The following is a 23101-nucleotide window of genomic DNA, read 5'->3' on the forward strand; positions in this document are numbered from 1 at the left end:
GTATATTTTACAATATGATTTAATTACAAATTTAGAATCATAACGCTACCTATCTGGTGATTTTCTTAATCTCTTCGTGTCGCTTCCTGAGGAGTATTTCCTTGCTTAATCATTCCACCGTCAGAATCTCTCGGCGAATCATCCCAGACCACATTTTCCGAAATATTTTCATTGGAAACGTCATCGTTACAATAGTCCTAAGAATCATTGGCAGGTTCGTCTGGTTCATTATTATTGTCGAAATTGGAATCAATATCTCCGATATTGGATATATAGCAACGAGCCAATTGATTCTGATGTCTCTTCAAAACCAAATCCGTGTTGTAAATTCTTACCAAATATACATTTCTTCCTAAAATTTTGATTACATGACTAATTTGGTTTGGTTACATTCCTAAAGTCTTTCGCGTAAACACATTATCCGAAAGTGAATCTCTCTCTCCTTCCTCTTCTGAAATATTTCGAGTTATAACTCTGAGATTTTCTCATATTATTTTTCACGGTTACAATATCTCTAGGTGGTTTTTCAACATTTACAGGTTTAAGAAGGTCTAATTTGTCTTCCAAAAAACAAACGTGAGGGGTATTCACGTATTGGACAATGTTCAGTTCTTCTATAAGTCTTCCGTAATCTACAGAGTGAACGATTCATATCGGAATTATCCTTACATTTTTGTATCCCTTTTATGAGAAAATTTTTCAAAGATTTTTCACTAGTTTCCGCAGCACCATTAGGACTGCATGGTATGGATGATGCTATATGCTTTATAACATTTTGTTTCGTAATCACGAAATATATACCAGAATATATTGTTTGTTTTTCATTAGACAATTCTTAAGAAACCGCCACGCAGTTAAATTCTATTTTTTCTTTTTTCGCTATTTTCCAAAAGTTTGGACGCATTTCAACTATTTAACTTGTAATCAAGCCGCTATAGTTCGTGAATACACACCAAAGGACATAGTGTTGTGTTCATCTCCAGAAAGAAGGGCCCTTCAAGCAGCAGCAGAACCATCCTTTTAAGGGTAAGTCGTAAATCGTTGGTTTTGTTTCAATATTTATTTAATTTATTGATTTGTGAGGGGTCCTATTCGCTATTATTGAATTTTCAACGGAAATCTCGAGGATTGAGGTCCAATCAGTCCACTTTAATTCTCTCCGGTCTTTAACAACTTAAAGTTCTTAAAGCACCAATTTTGAGCTTTGTAACACATTTTGTGCTGAAAAGTTTTTAAATTTATCCGAAACCAACTGACGTCCATTATCAGACACTTATATCTGTGGCCTTTCCTTGAAAAATGTTGGAATGGAACTTTCTCCCAGAATCAATTGAATTTTGAATATATTAAAACAACCAATTTTATCAGTGAAAACATCCGGAAATTTGCATTTCAATTTCTCTTCCAGAATGATTTACACGAATTATAAAAAAATGGCGTCATATAAAAACCATACGAGTTTATCAGATATTCCTCAACTTTTTTCTTGAACACACTATCAAAACGTTATTACTTTTTTTTACGTGATTTGATTTGAAAAACAGTTAAAAATTTGATGCATCCATAACGAGTTTCTTTTATTGACAATAAATGAGGTGGATAATTTATATTCAGCCTTCTTGTGGCATGATTCTGACTGGCCTGAGATGAAAAATTTTCATTGTATTTGAATAGAAATAGGAGACATTCATGTATGTACAATGCATAGATGGTAAATATTTTATTCTGTCTGAAAACTCCCCTACAACTATCCTTCATTTTATTTTTATAGCGTGAAACTCTTTTTTGCATAATAAAAGTTTTTTGCACCCTTAATGCTTAATGCTGCTCAATGTCTATAACTTCTGAAACGTTTTTGATCGCGAAAGATGTGGTGCTTAGTTTATGGCAGAGATAGTCAATATGAGTTCCCCAATCAAGAAATTCGTCCATGTAGATGCCTAAGGTTTAAGGTTTTTTACAATTCGATTTGCATCCCACCTCTAGTCAGGTTTTCAGGCAGATCTACTCTTGACCTCTTTGTTCGAAATGAAATAGAAGTTGTCTTTTCAGTGTTTAGAACAAATCGGTTATTTGAAAACCATTTTGTCACGGAATTAAGTTGTTCGGATGCTATTTCCTCAATATTATCACACCACACTAGGATATTTGTGTCATTTACTTATTTCAATAGCTGGTAAAAGACAAGATTTAGATGTAGATCAAAAAGAGCAAGGGGCCCAGAATAATGCCCTGTGCAATGCCCACCATCAAATCAACAACACGAGAACTGAAATTCCTGCTCGATCTGTTCATTGAAACATATTGTTTCCTTCCATTTAAATAAGCGGACATCCCAGAGTATGCCGGACCTCCCACTCCATATACATACAATGTATATCAATATGATGTTAATATGATGTTCATATTGATGCAATCAAACGCTTGGAAAGGTAGAAAAACATCCCCAAAGTCAAATTTCCCCTCTCGAGCTGCTCGACAATTGTTTGAGTGAAATCAAATATAGCTGTGGCTGTAGATTTATTTTTTATTGAGCCATGTTGATTCGTATTTATGATGTTGCAGGTATTGAAAAACGCTTCTAATTTAAATAGGACAATAATTTCAAATAATTTAGAAAAACTCTGCAATAAACTTTTCGGACGATAATTTTCAAGTTTCAAGGGGTAGAATCATCGACAATTTCAGCTGTTCGGGAAAAACACCGTATTTTCAGGAGTTATTGATAATGTAACATGTAACATAACATATCCTTGTCCAAGCAAGCATTTATAATAATATAATAATAAATCAGTTTATGGTTCATTAAGCATACATGTTAAAAATTGAGCGAAGCCCCCCTCCGACCTCTCTCTAGTCTACGCTCCTGACCAGCTCCGCTGGCCACGTATGGTACCACGATTCTGCAGTGCGCTGGTTGAACGACGCAGCGGCCCCACTTTCAGTGTTTTTCAGGAGTGAAAAACCTACACATTTACATTTTTTTGTTAAGATTCTCTTTGTTAGCTCCGTAGAATTAACTTCGCGCTGCTACCAATGTGATTTTGTAACACCTCATTTTTAAGTTCACCTCTTTCAGTTGTTCTCAATTTTTAAGTCTTCTCGCACAATCCTGGTGCTAAATTGTTCTTCTCATAAGGTAACGTACTCTCAGACTGCTCAAAATTATAAATTACACCATTTTCATGACCATTTCACTCTGAAGAAATTAAGTCCACGTGCAAGAGATTCAGAATCTAGAAATAGATTCCGAATCCTTGCGAGCACTGCTCAACTCAACTCAACTCGAACCATTGTCGTCTCAGACCTATATATTTTATTATATTTCATAATTTATATAGATTTTCAGACTTCTCTAGATCTTCTCACATGAAAATGGATATGTAGCACCAGGATTGAAACTTCTCAAGTTCATCTCTATAAAATTGATATCTGATTTCCTGTCTTCTCGTAACACTATTTATTATTAGAATCAGTTTTATCAGTTTTATAAAAACTCGTATGATCACCTCTTATACATATGACTAATTCATGGTGTTGAGTTTCAGATGAATGAATCCTCATATTCTCCAGGGTGGACCCTGGATGTAGCTGTTTTCTTCAGAACAGGATGAACACCTCAACTTTCGTTAAGCGATCAATGATAATGCTCGATACACCTCGACCTAGGCTCCACCCTGGAAAGTCTGCTCGAAAGTCTCCGCATGTGTCATTGCGATTAGACGTCAGTTTACCGCTCCGATAAGTTAAGTTACTATTAATATATATAGTTATTGACAATCCTGGAAAATGGTATTAACCCGTGAAAATAAGGAGGAAATAAAGGAAATCATAAAGGATACGGTCATTTCAGTACTTGATCGTTACCTAGATAAATTAGCTGATCAGGTCATGGTGAAGATTAAGGACAGAATGGAAGAAGAGTATCAACAATTACAGTCACGAATCAAAGAGGATGAAATCATTCCTGTTCAAGAAGCCTTCAAGGAAATACAGTTGAAACTTCAGAAAACGGAATCAAACCTGGAACAATTACAGCAAGAAAATAAAAGAACTAATTTGGTAATATTTGGGATTCCGGAAACCGAAGATGAGAAAGTGAAAGAGAACCTTGTCACCATGTGTCAAGATAACAAAGTAAACATCAATGCACAATCAATAAAATATTGTTTTCGTTTGGGAAGAAAAGGCCGAAAGGAACCACGTCCCGTCATAGCAAAATTTATGAATGAATTACACCGAGATGTATTTTATTCAGCAAGAAAACTTTTTCTCAAGAACAAGATTTTTGTTAGTGAAGACCTTACAAGGAAACGCATTGAACTGTTTAAGTATGCTAAAGGAATATATCATAAAAATGTGTGGACAGTTAATGGTGATATTAAGGTTAAAACTGACAAGGGAATAATTACAATTAGGAATAAACACGATATAGATTCCATGATTTGTTCATTGGGTGAAAATTAATATATTCTATGTGTCTATATTTGATAAGGGATTTGTTTTTTTGTTTGAAAGTGTACAACTTATTGGCGGTATTTGTCGTAAATTATAGTTGCCTTGTTTATAAATTTCTAATTAATAGAGTTACCTTATTTATAATTTTCTATCACATATTTGATAATTGATTTTTATTATTTCAATTTGGACTATTGTTTTAATATTTGGTTCTGTTCATTTTTCACAATCGTAGAATGGAATACCTCGAGTCGGAATTTGATGAGAAAGCGGATAGATATTATGATATTGATGGTGCTAAAGAAGAAATTGCACATGACAAACTCCTTAATATTGTTCATTTCAACATACGTAGTATACGTAAAAATTATGATGATTTATTGTTATATCTGAATGCCTTGAATTTGGATAATCTTGATGTGATTGTTCTGTCTGAATGTTGGGAATTGTACGATGAATCAAATTATAATATTTCTGGTTTTGATGTGTTTTATAATGAATCAAGATATAATCAAAATGATGGTTTGTTAATCTATGTCAAGTCGACCATGAATGTGAATGTTCAAGTGGTGCATCTCTCTCAGTCTAACTTTTTGCATTTGTCTTTCATGATGAACCATATGAAATATGGATTAACTGCATCATATAGGCCCCCTTCTACTGACGTAAGACTTTATATTGAGGAATTGAATGAATATTTGATAAACTTGAGTTCTGGGGATGTAGAAATTTTTTTGGGTGATATTAATATTAATATTGGGGATACAAATAACTTGGATGTATTAACATATGAAACTTGTATGGGACAAAATGGTTACATTTCTGAGATAAATTCTCCCACTCGGGTAACTGATAGTTCCGCCACTATAATAGACCATATATATTATTACGTGAAACATAAAAATAGTTTTCGAAAGAATTTTTTAGTTAGTTCTGGTATTATTAGAACTTCGATTACGGATCACTGGGCGGTTTTTTTATCCATTAAATCTAGGATTATTGATAGTCATAATTCACAAGCTTTTAAAGCGGTGCAAACATTCCTAGACAAGGATAAATTAGTGTTCTGTCTGAAAAGGGAAAGCTGGCGGACGGTGTTGGATGATTCTGACCCCCAGACGGCTTGTTCTAACTTTGTGTGTTCTTTAAAAAAATATATAAAGGAATCATCTTATACAAAAAGTGAGACAGTAAAAAACAGTAGACGAAAGCAGCCTTGGATCACGTCTGGGCTAATAACATCTATAAAGCGACGAGATAAAATGAAATTATGGCTGAAAAAGAATTATACTGTTGAAAATAAGCGCAGTTTTGCGAATTATAGGAATTCACTGAATAATTTGTTGAGGAAAGCTAAAGAATCTTTTTATGCAGAACAGTTCAGATTGGCGGGTAAAGATGTTAAGAAATTTTGGAAAACTCTGAATCATTTAAATAACACAAATACTGTTAAATCCGGTATCCCTAATGAAATATGTGATGAGGAAGGTCATATTATTACAGGATTGAAGGAGAAGGCTGAGAAATTTAATGATTTTTTCGTCAACATAGGTAAACGCTTGACACAAGATACAATTAGGTCCTCCAGTGCTGTTACTGCGCATGTTCCTCCAAGTCGGTCCTCCATGTTCATCAAACCTGTTGATGAAAATGAAATTGTGTGCATTATTGCTTCACTTAAAAACGGTTCTTGCCCTGGACCCGATGGTATTTCATCATCCCTTATTAAACATATACATTCATTTATTTTGAGACCTCTAGTTCATATTATAAATCTGTGTTTTTTTAATGGTATAGTACCGACAGAGTGGAAGGAGTCTCATGTTACTTGCGTTTACAAGTCGGGGGATAAAACTGAAATGACGAATTACCGTCCAATCTCAGTAATAAATAATTTTGCTAAGATCTTTGAAAAATGTCTAAAAAGAAGATTAATATCCTACTTTGAAGAGAATAAATTGCTGAGTGACAGACAATTTGGGTTCAGGGAAAATATGTCGACAACTGATGCGATTCAGGAATTTATTGAAGGTGTCATTCAACCTATGGATAGGGGTGATAAGGTACTGGCGGTGTTTTTAGATCTAGCCAAGGCCTTTGACACGGTGAATCATGGGAAGCTTCTTGATCGACTGGAAAATCTTGGTGTCAGGGGTGTTGGCTTGAATTTGTTTCGTAGCTACTTGGAAAATCGAACTCAGCGTGTCAAGATGGGGAGTGCATTGAGTTCTCCACTGGGTGTTGATGTTGGCGTCCCACAGGGAACCGTACTTGGCCCGATCCTCTTTCTGGTTTTCATTGACTGGGTCCTTCGTGCTGCCGGTCTTGACATGATTGCTTATGCTGACGATACTGTTGTAACTTTTAAAGGGAGCACATGGGAGGAAGTTTATAACGGTGCTGTGATGGGCTTGGAAAGGATCTTTGCGTTGCTGTCAGTGTCTTCGTTAAGTTTGAACACCCATAAAACAAAATTTATCACTTTTTCCCTTAAAATAACTGAACAACCAGAATTTGAAACGATATTTCTGCATGAGGATAATTGTGACCAGGTGTGCTGTCAGTGCACTGGCATCAACAAAACCGAGTCAATAAAGTATTTGGGGATCTTAATAGACCAACATCTTAGATGGAGTGAACATATAGCTCACCTGGTGAAAAGGATAAAAAAACTATATTATGTTTTTTATAATGTTCGTAATGTCTTGTCACGTAAAGTGTGTTTACAGGTGTATGAAGCTTTGGTATTATCATTGTTGAGGTATGGTATTGTGGTGTGGGGTGGTGCTGGTGAAACTAACATGAGAGGTCTGGACATAGTACATAAGGCCATAATAAAAATAATATTGAAAGTTGGGAGAAGATTTGGAACTGACAGACTGTACGTAGAATCTCAGCAATTAAGTATTAAACAACTATATATATATGAAGTCATTCTGAATCAGATGAAAAAGAGAAAAAATCTTGTTCTGCATGCAGTCCAAACGAGACAGGTTGAGCAAGGGAATCTTGTTATACCATTATTCCATAGAAAACATTTACAGAGTAGCCTTTTGTACTATGGTCCCAAATTTTATAATCTTCTCCCTCATGAATTGAAGGCATCATCTAGACAAAGGAGTAGAGTATATAAGAACCAACTCCGTACATATATAAGATTAAACTCAAATAGATTCGAGGATGTCATTTCTGCATAGTAGGTATTCTGTATTCAATGAAATGAACTCATTGGTGTTTTTTTGTATTTTGGCAATTCTCATTTTCTGTTTGTTTTCGATGGAGAGAGTTCATCATCGGTTCTTGCAGAGCTTGACAGTATACAAGCTTGCTTAGACTGCAGGTTCTGCAACTCAATTTTGTGAATTCTTATTTCAAATGTACATTTTCTTTGTGATGAATAAAATTGAATTGAATTGAATTGAATTGAATTGAACACTCATGTCTACTCACTTGGTATGGTCTACTCTTTATAATATGTACTCTCATTGTTTCTCTTCTATATTCATTCATCGGACTCAACATGCATGTTAGTTTTCTCAGCCTTCAGCACATCTCAAAATCTACGATTAGAGATTTATTCAACTCAGTACTCTCATGACTTCTCTTAATTTATCAATTGTTTCTTCTATTTTTCTGATGACCGTTCTAATCGTGCTTACTTGTAAGCAGTTCGTCTCTGTAAATGCTGAATTCATTGATAAATTTTTGCACTCTTCAAGACCATCTCAATGTATATGAATTATACTATGTTCTTCTCATACTAATTCTGATTGTCCTTTTCATTTAATTAATTATTATCGAACTTCTCATTTAATTAGAATTTATTGCCCTTTTCATATTATTTTTAATATTCTAGTGCTTCTCAAATTCATTAATTCTGTGCTTCTCATTTAACTTGTGCTACTCTTGTTCTGCTCATACTTACATTAACATTATTGATCAACTCAAATTTAATGTATCGATTTCTCGTTGATGATCAGACTTAGACATTGCAGTTTCACCTCGGGCCTATTTCTCTGTACTCTCGCGTCTTCTCTTTAACATTCAATATTCTAACCTTCGCGTTTTCTGATAGAAAAAGGAGGCTCTCGCAATCAATTTTCAATTGATTGCCCTATCACTGTGTAACCGTTGTGTTGATATTGAATTTATTGAACTCCTCAACGTCTAAGTCTGACATCAAATGACTTCTCATTTGAACTGCTCTGGACCATCTCTTGTTTTTAATTGGATATTGTCTCTCTGAGTTTATAGATGTTGTTAATATTAGTTGCTTTTTACTGTATTAGCTTCATGTAGGTGACATATTCATTTTATGATTGTGAACGATACTCAATAAATGTTTTTATACCATCTCCAACTCAATTATCTTGTCATACAGTCCACTACTCTTTAATTACAAAAATCATAACACCCTCGATTTTTCAACAATACATTTGTAAAAACAACATTTTGGAAAGTCACAGATGAACAATTGGCACTTGGTTCAGACACCTTGAAGACCACGGGTCTGCTCTACCACCAATGCCACAAAATTACTTGAACAATTTGAGCGATCCGGCCGCAAATCTCCAGTTATAGTGAACCACAAATCAAAACGGAAGAGAAAAAAAGAGATAATGGGAAGGTATAGGATAGAGGAAGGGTTGAAAGGGATATGACATGATTTTATACTCGTCTTAAATCAATTCTGTATCTGAAACAAATGTCTTTTCAATATTATCTTGAACGCACTCGGGTTTGCACCAACATCCAACAGTCTCAGCTAAAAAACTCATTCATTACAATCGCAATATTGTAAGACAAAGATCTCTTAGACCTCTCTCTTATGGGACGGAATGGTAAGTAAAACCTTTCTGCGGATATTCAAATTGTGTATATCAGTTCGATACCTCAGCCTATCATGTAAATTAGCCGGAGATTTAAATTTGATTATTTTAAAATAGAAACAAGCCATATGCAATTGTCGGCGATTGTACATGTTAAGCCAGTTACAGTCCTTAAGCTCCTCTTTGGCCCGTTTGATGCCATAAATCATACGTAGGCAAGAGTTATGCACCCTCTATATCCGCCCTTCATCTGAATTGTAGAAAAAGATCAATTCTTTCATTTCAGCCATCCGATAAGTATGAAATTCTCAACTCAGTTGTCGAAACATGAGATAAGCCTAATCCATGTGCCACTCGTCGTATTAGGATATTAATTTATTCTATTAACAATATTTTCGACTACTCGTCTTCTAATTTGCTGTTACCTGTCAGGAACTGTTATACTTTTCCATTTCTGGGGCATACAAGACAGGATTATGAAAAATCTTTTGATTTGACACACGACGATTTGGAAAACGCTTGCGATACCCTCTTTTGACTACTCTGTGATGGGCTTTTTCTCTCACCCTGGACGCTACTTACCTTTGCTCGGGTGCCAGTGGGGCAATCAGTGGAACTTGACCTCTCATAGAATCTCCAAAGAATTAGAGAGCCCGGGTAGACTTGAACGATCAGTGGAGAAGGGTAGCAGTGAAAACTAGGGTGGTAGCGTCTTCTTGGTCTGTGCTTTCTGACGGTTTTTAATCATTCAAAAAAAGTACCTACCTCTTCTGACGAACATCTAGCTCTAACTGGCAAAAATAACTGGCAACAAAAGGAACGTTCAGTCCATTATTCCTACTGGATTAAATTATATACAGAAATGTACAAGCAATAACAAATGTTGATGTCAACCGGTGGCCTGGTCGGCGGGGGAGCGGCTGATAAAATACGGTCTCTCCAGGAAAATACGGTTGAAATAGACGGTAAATACGGTTAAATCGTATGTCAGTATAGACAGCATCAGTTTGCACGCCTAGGTCGAAACTTTCGGACAAAAAATGAACGTATGGCGCTAGATTTGTCAGAACTGACCGTCCTCTATGAAACCCGTGCTGGTGAGATGTTAGTTTGGATCCAATCGATCGAGATAATTCTTCAGTAATGATGATTCAAATATCTTGCTGAAATGACTGAGAACAGATACTGGCCTATAATTCCCGATCACATTGTTTTTACCACTTTTATGAACAGGGACAACCTTTGCAAGCTTCCATCTCTCAGGAAAAACTCCATACCTCAAGGACTGATTGAACAATGAATGCAGTGGCAGGGTGAGCGTATCTGCACAATTTTTAATGAAGATTTAAAAATTTGAATTGCATCCGGACCACACCCCTTGTTTGTTTTCAGGTTCTTGATTTTTTGCGCAATAGACTCAACCGTTACACTACTAATACAAATCGAATCCTCATAATGACTTGGACACAGATCATCAATAACCGACTTATTTGGATCCTCATACACGTCTGAAAAATACCGAACAAAAGCGTTCGCAATATCTGTGAAAGTTTCAAATCTGCCATCAATATGATTCATCATCTGTGGAATGCTATCTCTTTTCCTCATCTCCGATACGTATGACCAAAACTGTTAGCTGTCTTCAATGATATTATTTTCAACACGGGACAAGTACTCTGCACGATCCATGCTGATAGAGTGTTTACATATTTTACGTAGGTGGACAAAAATGTCGTAATCCCAATTATTTTTAAATCTTTTGAATCTTTTGTGGAATCTAGTCTTTTCGTTAATCAATTCAATAGTACCACTAGAAAAATACAATGGAAAGCACCTCCTTACAAGTTTTCCACATAGTACATATTTATCAATTGCATGGTTGAGTATACTGTAAAAAATTTCGCAGCGTAATCAGCATCGAAAAACTTATAATTTGATTTTGATTTTTCATGTAATGTACATTCTCTCCCAATAGCAATATCAACTTCCAAGGCAGGATGATGACTGTCTTCTGTCACGAAAGGTAAAGAATATCGAGAAACATTCATATTCACACTAGGAGCTAAAAAGAGGTCCAATGATTTATTATTTTTATTAGTAACTCCATTATATTGAAGGAATGCATTATAAGCCATGAAATCCGTGAAAGCACACTTCACTCTGAATCGGAAGAGGTCGGAATCCCCCGCTTACAGGATCCTCACTCCAGGAGAACAATGGTAGATTGAAATCTCCAAGTAACACGAAGATATCATCACAACACCCCTCCATGAGAGACGTAACCAAGTCGAAGTAGCAAGCATAGTCTTCTGAACGACTGTTAGGAGGCACATAACATACACCAACAAAAAGTTTCTTCTTACCCGAAATAGGAATTTTTATCCACACATCCTCAATGTTCGAAATTCTAGATAGTGGGAAACGTTCACTGTGTATGGTGCTAAAAACAGCGATAAAAACACCACCTCCATCCTTCTTAACACTATCATTCCTATCTTCACGACAAAAGTTATAATCACCACTTAGGAATTCTGAGTCATTAATGCTGTTCTTCAGCCACGATTCGGTCACACAAATAATGTCAAAACTACAATTAAGAGTTGACATAAAACGACTATAAGCTCTATATGTATATTAAATAGTGCTGTAGATGAGATCGGGAGAAACATACTTGACTTAGGATATGCCAATATAGCTAACTTATGAAGCATTTGCGAGATGCAATCTGTTATAGGACATTTTTCAGCAATATTTTGTTGATTGTTGTGTGTGTGTGTGAAATTTTCCTGGGACGAATCAAATTCAATTCCTTGGATACAAATACTACATTTTCTAAGAATTGCCTTGAAAAAAAATAAACAAATATCCAAAATAATTTTTTTTCATGTCCATGGCGAAGAAGCAAATCATAAGCGAATTCATTTCGTATATACTCTGCTTTTTTCCATACTGAAGGATGAAAACAGAATCGTAAAATATCTATAGCTGAGGGTTCTTGCTTTGAAGCTTTCTCTTGGACTCGAAAAAAAAATTCCAATCACTATTTTGGCTCTGGTCAAAATAATGATACACAAGTCTGCAGGATCACCCTGGAAGATAATATTCAATAATCACAAAAAAATTTCACTATAATTTCAACTCAACACTGGTAGGAATCGAACTCTCCCCAATCTAGGATCGAAAGGTTTGATCCTTACCTCTACAATGCACTGGTAGAAAAAATGTATGGGATAAAAATGATACCAATTTGTATTTCATAGGTAAGGATCGAGCCTCCCGATTTGAGAAAGAGGTTTTTGTGAAAAAGTTTTTAAAAAAATCCAGTATAAGAATGAAATTCCAATTCATTATTTTTGAATATTCGAATTAAGCACAAAACACAAAAAAAACTCTATAGTTTGTGGCTCAGTAACTTTCTTTTCCAAAACACAAAACAACCCGCTCAACAAAATATTGCTGTGAAATAACTATAGCTTGATGAATCCCGCTTATGCTTCGAAAACGGGAAATATACTCGGAAATATATCAAAACGAAAAAATGTTTTTCTACAAGCGTGCGCGTTCAACCTTCATCCCGCACGAATTCCAAGTTGCAAAGAGTCACTTTCCCAAAAGGTGCGGGAAAAACTCCTGCTATTTGGATATATGGATTAGCAAGGGTTTTTCCCGCAGCAAATATTATAGAATAAATTAAATTCTATCATGTTTCTATGCACAGAACGTCAACGATGAGAAACTCATAGTAATGACATGCAGAATTACTTCTGTCATTATACAGGGTGGCCATTTGAAAACGAAACAGACGAGATTACAGAAGAAATAAATTTTATCGATAGAAATGCTCGGACAGGTCGATTTCTGTTTAGAGGGGGACAACTTAAAATGTTGGTTACGGACGCATAGCGCTTTAACCCTTGCTACTACAACCCTCACCCCCAATTTTTGAATAGGGAAGATGGGGTGAGTGATACCTCATTTGAAAGGTATTTTTATACTGATTTCAGCACAGTAATTGTTTTTTCATTTTATGCATTAGTTCTCGAAATATTCTTAACTAAGTATTTGAAAATGAAGAGGTGTTTTCATGGCACTTGTAGTGTTTTTTTGTGAAAAATCGACATTTTGAGCTTCAAAACAACCATGACTGTGGCTTCCTTCCTCCAATCTACTGACATAGTAATAATGGGCATTAGTACTAGTTACTTTTAATTCTTTTAACTATAACATTTTGACGTAGATATACGGCCAAAAAGTAACTATGACTCTTAAGGTAGTTAAGGTAGTAATGGGCATAGGACTACCTTAAGAGAGTCATACTTACTAAAAGTCACTATGACTCTCTTAAGGTAGTCCTATGCCTATTACTACCTTAACTACCTTAAGAGTCATAGTTACTTTTTGGGCCTATATCTACGTCAAAATGTTATAGTTAAAAGAATTAAAAGTAACTATGACTCATAATAGTCAGTCAATATATCACATAAGAGTCATAGTTACTTTTAATTCTTCCAACTATAACATTTTGACGTAGATATACGTCCAGAAAGTAACTATGACTCTTAAGGTAGTTAAGGTAGTAATGCCCATTACTACTATGTCAGTGGATTGGAGGAAGGAAGCCACAGTCATGGTTGTTTTGAAGCTCAAAATCTCGATTTTTCACAAAAAAACACTACAAGTGCCATGAAAACACCACTTCATTTTCAAATACTTAGTTGAGAATATTTCGAGAACTAATGCGTAAAATGAAAAAACAATTACTGTGCTGAAATCAGTATAAAAATAGCTTTCAAATGAGGTATCACGCACCCCATCTTCCCTATTCAAAAATTGGGGGTGAGGGTTGTAGTAGCAAGGGTTGAAGCGCTATGCGTCCGTAACCTACATCTTAAGTTGTGCCCCTCGAAACAGAAATCTCTGCTTCGCATCGTTCGGGCAACGGCAGTTTCGTGCGGACAAGTATCACTTTCCGCACTTGATAGGAAAATAACTATTTTCTACAAATGCAAAAAAAAAGTTCAATCCTTTTCCCGCACGCATTTCAAGTTGCAACGAGTCACTTTCCCAAACAGTACGGGAAAAACGCCTGCTATTTCTTTCCCGCACGCAAATGTCAAAGAGTAAATTAAATTCTCCATGCACCGAACGCCAACGACGAGATACCCTTGGCAACGACATGCAGAATTACGTCTGTCATTATTATATGAATTAATCAAATCAAATTTGATCTGTTCCTCAAAATGGATATATTTGTACATTCCAAGCGCTTATAGAGAAAATATTGTTCCTAAAACTCTTGCAAAAACTTTCTTGTCCGCATTCAACTGCAGTTGAAGTATAAATGTCCGCACATGTTTTTGCAGTTCATAGAGAAACACCCATTGTACTCAATATTTACTCCGCGCCAAACCTAAGAATTGTACCTATGTGTCACATTTCTTGCAATTAACTAATCCAATATTCCTATTTTTTTTCTCTCAAATAACATTTCTCCAAGGAAAAATATTTCTATATCACTTCAACTAAGGGCCCCGAGAACTCAATTAGGGCTGGGCCCCATGAGATTTTTATCACTATCTCACCGGGCCAGTCCGGCACTGATCGTCATTTTTATGCCTGCTTACTCTATGTAATTGGATGAATTTTATTTATAACGAATATTGTATCCTTTATCATTGAACATCATTTTTTTTCTTCAATATTCTGTTGTTTGCATTGAAGAAATATTTCATAGGTTAAATGAAACAATATTTTTCTTAAGTCTATCCCCCTCAGAAACTGTTCGAAGAAAATTTATCCTTATTATATATGTATTATCCTCGGTGTTATCCTACATTATTTTGATGAAGAATACATTTTTTTTGGAAACATAGAAGGTGGATTATTGTTCCACATTTTTCAGTTTAGTAGATTTAACAGGATTTCTGGGAGTAATTAAAGTAAATCAAACTTATCTTAGGCCTATAGGAACGAGCTTGTGGAATATCAGCGAGAAATTCACCATATTAACGAAGATATGGGAGTTTATGGATTAAGCATTTTTCAATAACTCACCCGATAAATCCGAAACGAATACCCTTATGGGACATTCGAAACCCGAATTCTCATTCAGTTTGAGGTCCTGTATCTACACTTAGCCGTTGTCCCTTATGTTACTAGTCACCGTGTACAGGGTGTACCAAGTTCGAGGTCGTATTAGACGTTTCTGGAGAACTGGACCTATTTGAAATCTTCTTCTTCTTCCACATATCATAGGCCTTAGGCCTGTGTTTTCCAACTCTCAGTTCTCTTGAGACATTGATGACCACGAATCCATCCATCTCTTTGGGGGTCTTCGTAAGGGGCGTCGTGTCCGTGGTATACCATCCCTAGCGATTTTTGCTAGTCTTCCCGTAGTCATCCTGTCCACGTGATCATTCCAAGCTCTTCTACGCGTACGTCCCCACCTGACAATGTCTTCTACTTGACATTCGTGCCTTATGTCAGTGTTTCTTTTCCTATCTCTTAGTGTGTAGCCTGAGATGTTTCTTAGTATTTTCACTTCAGTTGTTCGAATGATATTTTTAGTTTTTTTGTTGTCAGCTCTTGTTTCTATAGCGTATGTTAATACCGGTCTAACACAAGTTTTGTATATCCTAACTTTAGCCTTTTTATTCATAAATGCATTATTCCAGATGATGTCCCGTAGTGCACCTGATATTCGGCTGGCTTTATTCACTTGTCCATTCACTTCATTTGTTCTATTTTGGCTTGAAGTAATTTGTATGCCTAGGTAGTCGAATGACATAACTTTATTTTCCAGAGAAAGTTTGCATCTCACTGGTTCTTTGGAAACGATGAGGGTTTTGGCTTTTGTGATGGATATTTGCATGTTGAGATTTTTAGCTTTTACATAGAATGCGTTCAGGAGCCGTTGCAAATCGTCTTCGTTCTCGGCTATAATCAGGGCGTCATCGGCAAAACAGATAATCTTGATTATGCCCGTTGTAAGCGCATATCCTCCTTTTGTACTTTTAACTTGATTTATTATTTCGTCCATTATTTGATTAAAAAGCTGGGGGCTCAAAGAATCTCCTTGTCGAATTCCTGTTGGCGTTTTTATTTCCTTTGTTAGGTTTTGATTAATTAATATGTGGGTAAATCTATTGTGATTAAGTTGTCTTATGATATCTATTATTGTTTTCGGCACCTGCTTCTTTCCAAGGATATCCACTACGTCACTTAATCTTACCCTATCGAACGCTTTGGTGAGGTCTATAAAGCACATGTATGCGGGCTTTCCGTATTCTATAGCCTTTTCCACTACTTGCCTAACTATGAAAATAGCATCTATAGTCGACCGATTTTTCCTGCTATTTGAAATATGAAAATTGTAATTATGATATTGTTCGACATTATCTACTGAGTAGTGGAATTAATGTCTGTGAATTAAATATCAATAAATAAGTTAACGGCATGCAGACAATTATTGAATTCTGAAAAAGTACACCTCCGGGCAGGATTTGAACCCGCGCCCCTTTGATTGCCGGTCAAGTGCTCTTCCCAAATAAGCTACCAGAGGTCCGGGTTCCATCGTTGTTGACGGACCTATACTGAACCAGAATCCATATGTTAGTAGGGGTCTCCTTGTGAACGTTTTATTGTTCGCAAGGGTTCGAGATTGTTAGGTGGTAAGGGAACAACATACACTTTCAGTGATCATAAAGATCCTTTTTACCCATTACCCATGTCATCGTCGACATTTAGCGACAAATTCACTTCGATGCGACAAGTGCTCAGAGACACACCAGATAGAAGTTCTTGAACATTCTCTCCACATCTAAAAACAACCCCATTGAAAGTGCAAACATTTCTGACTCTATATATCTCCGAATATTCTTGAACCACTTTCCATCTTTCATGAGAAAAATCCTCCTTAATGACGATGGATGTGTCCTTCAGTAATTCCTCCCACCCAGGTGACCAGTTACATATCTGTTATGTTTTCTTGGGAGATCGAATGGGGAACTTTGTTATGTAATATTTTTCTGTAACCATTACGTGTCTGATACGATATTTGGGATGTACCTGTGCTGTATCGAAATTATATCCAAATGTTGTAAATTTCATGTTCCCGCTCCATGATATCCACGTAACATATTTGTAACATTGTTCTTTATTTGCCATGTATCATTTTGAGATCATGAACAGAGCATGACACCATAAGCGTTTTAACTACCGTCGAGGGCGCTGTAAAACGTAAACAAATATGGAGGATTGTGAGAAATGCTATTGATACTGCTGTCGTTTCAATATGTTTTTATTATCATTTAGACGTTTTGTCAGTTGAATAGTGGATTACTGAAAGTGAAGTGCAGATATTGAACGTTTGATAAGTTATTTGTGTATCATAGTGATTTTCCAGTGAAATGGTGAATTACTGAAAAGAAAGTGCTATGGATATCGAACTGTAGGTCAATAAATCATTTCTCGTATTTTCATAGCAGTCCTATGAAAAATAATAGGCTATGTTTTTATTATATCCAGCATATAAAAATTATATTTGAATAAATAATATCCTGTTTGATATACCTAAATTTCGATATAGGTTATTTCCTCACGTGTTGCATGTACCTCATATGTAGAAATAAATGAATAAATCATAATAATAAATAATAATAATAATAAATCTTTATTTATCCTGTGAGACACTTAACAATGTATAGGACAAGTCAGGAAATTGCGTAGAACGAACATATTCATCTAGCAGAAAAAGAGAGCAAGGAAAAAATCCTTAATTCCTAAAAAGTATCACAAAGAAATTCATCTACACTATAGTAACATTTCTCGTACAACAATGCCTTTACTGCTGCACGAAAGCACTTTTTGTCGAGAATTTTTATACCTTCTGGTAGTTTATTGAATAACCTGATACATATATAGGTTGGAGATGATTCAAATTTGCTGGTGTTATGCTTAGGTATGGACAACAAGTTTACATTTCTTGTGTTATAATGATGAAAGCTGGAGAGTTTAACATAGAGGTTTTCATTATCCCTAGTGTGGAGAAGACATTTATAAATATAAATACATGGAACAGTCAGAATTTTATGTTTACGAAAGATAGGTTTACAAGATGTTCGTGAGCTAAGATCAAAAATCAAACGTAAGATACGTTTCTGCGCAATGAGTAATCTCATGGAGTCAATTGAGTTGCCCCAGACCTCAATGTTATATGACAGCTGCGAATAAACTAGACCATAATAGACATTCAATAATGCTTCGAGTGGAAGCGAGCTCCTCAGTCTGCGTATAGCGTAAAAAGAAGAGGAGAGTTTTTTACTAACATGGGCAACATGTTCGCACCATCTCAAATTGCTATCGACTATTACACCTAAGAACTTTGTGGAATGTTTGGAACGGAGAACCTCCTTTCCAGAACTCAGACTTAACGGAGAGGACTCTCTCAGTTCGAATTTTATCACTTCAGTTTTACCCACATTTAGTATAAGTCCATTTGCCTGACACCATGATGTGAAGTTTTTCAATAACAATTCACACAGATCAATGAGCTCGCCTAAACTCTTTGCTCTCACAACAAATGAGGTATCATCTACAAATATTACAATTTTGGCCATCTCTATATGTTCCGATAAATCATTTATAAATAATATAAATAGTAATGGTCCTAGTACCGAACCTTGTGGAATACCGAGTTCAACAGCAAATTCAGAAGAGCATTGATCTCCCACCCTCACAGTTAATTTACGATGGGTCACGAAACTTACAATCCATCCCAAGAAAGTACCCCGAAATCCAAGATTATAAAGTTTACTTTCGAGGAAATTAGGATCAATGGTATCAAAAGCTCGCGACAAGTCGAAAAAGAGACCGGCAACAGCATAACCTTCATCCAAAGATGACTGAACGAACTGAATAAAATCTACTATAGCAGTCCCAGTTGAGCGTTTAGATCTGAAGCCATGTTGACAATCGGCAATAACATTGAATTTAACTAAGTATGACATCATGCGGTCTAGTATTATTCTTTCTATGACTTTCGAAAATACACTTAATATAGAAATTGGGCGATAGTTGGCCACATCATTCACATCATCCTTTTTGTGTATTGGAATTACAGTTGCTAGCTTGAAACAATTTGGAAAAACGCCATAAGAAACTGATTCATTAACAAGATGCGCGAAATGTTCAGAAATATCATCCGCTATTAGTTTTATTATCCTCACAGAAACCAAATCATGACCAGTCGATTTTTTATTCTTCAATTGATTTATTGCTCCAATAACTTCAATCCTATCTACGGGATGGAAGTAGAAAGAATGATTGCGAATAGAAGAGGTTGTACAAATTTGACTTAGTGCATTACCGTAATTCCGTTCTAGGCTTAATTTAGCAATCTCAGAAAAATATTTCGCAAAAGAATTGGCTACATCTACATCTTCAGAAATCCCTACACCATCAATAATCAATTTAAATTTACCATTATTATTTTTAGTTTTTTTTGCAGTTTCCATATTCACTATTCTCCAAACCATTTTATTTTTATTATCAGATATTCTAATCATGTGTTCAAAAAAGCTTAACTTAGTCATCTTTATCATATGGTTGAAAGCATTCTTTGCGTCCTTGTACAGTTTTTGTGATTGACTAGTTTTCAAATTATTGTTAAGCCAATGAAGATGTTTCAATTCTTCACTAGCTTCTCTTATTCTGGGTGTTATCCAATTTTTTGTTATGTTGGTTCTTACATTATTATATACTAGTGGACAGTGATACTCAATAAGGCTTCTTATCGTGTCAACAAATGTCTGAAACATAATATTAACTGTGATGATAGTTTAGTGTCTGAAAATATAATGAAATGAAAGGTTTAGCGGCATGCAGACAGGAATTGAATTCTGAAAAAAGTACCACCCAGAGCAGGATTCGAACCTACGCCCCCCTCAGTTGGGAGAGTACCTGACCGGTAATCAGGGGGCGTAGGTTCGAATCCTGCTCTGGGTGGTACTTTTTTCAGAATTCAATTCCTGTCTGCATGCCGCTAAACCTTTCATTTCATAATATTAACATCTGTATTTTCATATAAATCTGCGAAGGAATAGTTAGAAACATCTTCAGCCAAATTCAACAGATTTTGAGGTGACATATTTCTGCACAATTTACGTTGAGGACCATTTTCATGCCTCACTTTATTGTCAACGAAAACATCTAGTAAGAAAGCTTTATGATCGCCAAATTGAACCGGAAATACGTCAGCTTTACAATCTTTCATGTCTTTATTTGTTAGAATATAATCGATTTTTGAGGAGGATGTCTGACCTAATATATTTGTGAAAACCCTTGTTGGTTGCGATGAAGTGATTTTCAGTTGGAAACAGTCGAATAAATCATTCAGAAGTTGAGTCTGTTTCGAACTCACCTGAAGATAATTGACATTTAGATCACCACAGAGAAAGATATGCTCGACCTGTTTGAAACAGTGATGTAATATATTCGACAAGTGTGAGATAAACGATTCAAATTTGTCTGAGTGTGGTCTGTATACACTGATGACCCCAAATGCACTCTCCCCAATCATTAACTTAACCGCACTACACTCACACAGCATCTCCTCAGTGAACTTCATCACCTTTATTTCCCGAGTGTCCAAACAGTCTCTCGCAAAAATAGCGACACCTCCGTGTTCATGATTCACACGGCAGAAACCGGCCACTAGTTTATAGCCAGGAAATTTAATAATTTCCAGGCTCTCCCTCGTACACCAATGTTCAACAATGGAGAATATGTCGGGATTCTTTTCTGTTATCAGAAGTAATATTAAATCAACTTTGTTATTAATGGATTGAACATTCAACTGCAATAGTCTCAACTTCAAGACAGCATCAACTATGGGTTCTGATGTATCGATTTGCGCTGGTAAAAATTATGTACACTTGCTCTATTTGGCCAGTGTTCCTGGATAGAGACCTTGTCATATTCCTCTACCGGGATGAGAACTTTAAAAGAAGAATAACTTTCAGGGTAGCGAGATTTGAGGGATTCACATTTCACCTCAGAGAAGGTTTTCAACAGAAACATCTGTAGATCTTCTACTTTAGTTTCAGGTTTTAAATTTGATACATGCAGAGCCTTAAATTTCTTCACACCCTCAACTGTTGAATCAACAAAATTTCCAACAACAAGAGCTCTTTGCCTTTTTCCTTTCACTTTTCTGCGAGAGGTAGTTTGCCACTCTGTTTCACTATCAGGTTTTGCCAAAATACCAATATCCTTAGCATCACTATCATGTAAAGTTACTTGTTTTTGATTATTCATCTCACTAGTTTTACTTTGTTTCATTGTTTGTTTATACCCAGGTATTTCATGGGGTACTGTAACAGAAGGTCTCGGTAAGGTGCCAGTTCTCGACGATCTTGTCGCATTATCCATCGGAGTAGCGGTTGCCGCATGCCTATACGTATACGTATTGCTGGGCTCGCAGATATCCTCATGAACGGTTGCGAGTTCCTTATCTTGTTTATCTTGTTTACCTTTTTTACTTCTTAGGTTGGATATAATTGTATCCCTCTGGGCGATTTCTTTTTCTAGCATGGAGATTTTAAATTCTGATAGTTTTGAGTTTTCTATCAGTATTTTATTTTTACTCTCCAACTCGAATATTATTTTCAGCAACAAATCTTGAGTTGACGATTCACTGTTTACAACGATATCATCGACGAGTGGTGGAAATAATTTTTCACTTGTTTCTGAACACGCTGGAGAATTAACGAATTCTCTATCACAACACTTTCCCATTTTTCTACTGCAGTGACTGTGGTAGACTTTATTACAAATTGAACAGTTCATGCCGGATTTTGCAATATTTCTTTTGCAAACAGCACATTCAATATTGTACATTCGCGGAGCGTTTGATGGAACATCCTTACACGTTGATGCCATGACGACGACTTATATTAAAAATTTTCTTCAGAAAGATATGAAATATGCATAAAGTATTCTTTTCATTCTCACAACGCATAACATGGACACAATTCTTCTAAAAACTTATTGACCTAAGCCAAAAGATTAATAAACTGTTGATTATTCTTTTTATGGAATGCAGGAAAGTGCAAAGACCAGAAAGACATGCCCTAATCTTTCTTGGAGAACAATAATCATGATTCCTGCAGTTTGCATGATGTAATTTATTCTTTCTAGTTCTATTAACGTGTGCACTAATTTTGTAATCTGAAATTTATGAAAATATATTGTTTTTGAACATTAGTTCATTCGTTCACATACCTCGCCGAACTGATGTGAGATGTTTTTGAATTTTATTTTCAGAAATGATTGATAAACACACACTATTTGAACAATCAAAATACGAGTTCAATAATACTGCAGTAGTTTGAATTAATTTCCATAATTTTTCATCTTTTTGTTGAAAGCGTTTTCAATAACAAATGAAACATAATAAACAGAGCACATGAACGTAATATATATAGATCTCCCATGGAACAAATATTTGCATGATCCATGTTTGAACTATTTATGCTCCTTTTAGAAAAGAGATGTGTTCCTTGTTTGAGGCGGACATAGGAGCATAGCTGCTACATAAGCGCTCTGTATTTGTACTCTTAGTGTGATATATCTGTTATAAAACAAGGAGCGTGAGATACATTTCTGCTTCATAACTGTTATGAGATATGGTCACCTGGGCATAAACAGCATTTTTGAAATTCATCTCCTTGAAAAAAACAACAATATAACGAGGTCCTTCCTTATTTTTCTTTCCAACCCTGTGAGCGTAGGTGATCTCATTAGATACAGGAATG

General features: G+C 35.7%; 1 protein-coding gene across 1 annotated transcript; it reads right to left on the reverse strand.

Moving 5' to 3' along the window:
- Positions 1-15567: 15567 nt before the first annotated feature.
- LOC123313132 lies at positions 15568-16326 on the reverse strand. Its single transcript, XM_044897860.1, has one exon. The coding sequence runs from the start codon at positions 16324-16326 to the stop codon at positions 15568-15570; it is 759 nt and encodes a 252-aa protein (XP_044753795.1).
- Positions 16327-23101: the final 6775 nt, after the last annotated feature.

The sequence above is a fragment of the Coccinella septempunctata genome, chromosome 5 (assembly GCF_907165205.1).
Source record: "Coccinella septempunctata chromosome 5, icCocSept1.1, whole genome shotgun sequence".
Taxonomy (NCBI): Eukaryota; Metazoa; Arthropoda; class Insecta; order Coleoptera; family Coccinellidae; genus Coccinella; species Coccinella septempunctata.

Coding starts and splice junctions, on each gene's coding strand:
- LOC123313132 (XM_044897860.1), bottom strand. CDS start 16,326: ATGGACGAAATAATAAATCAAGTTAAAAGTACAAAAGGAGGATATGCG.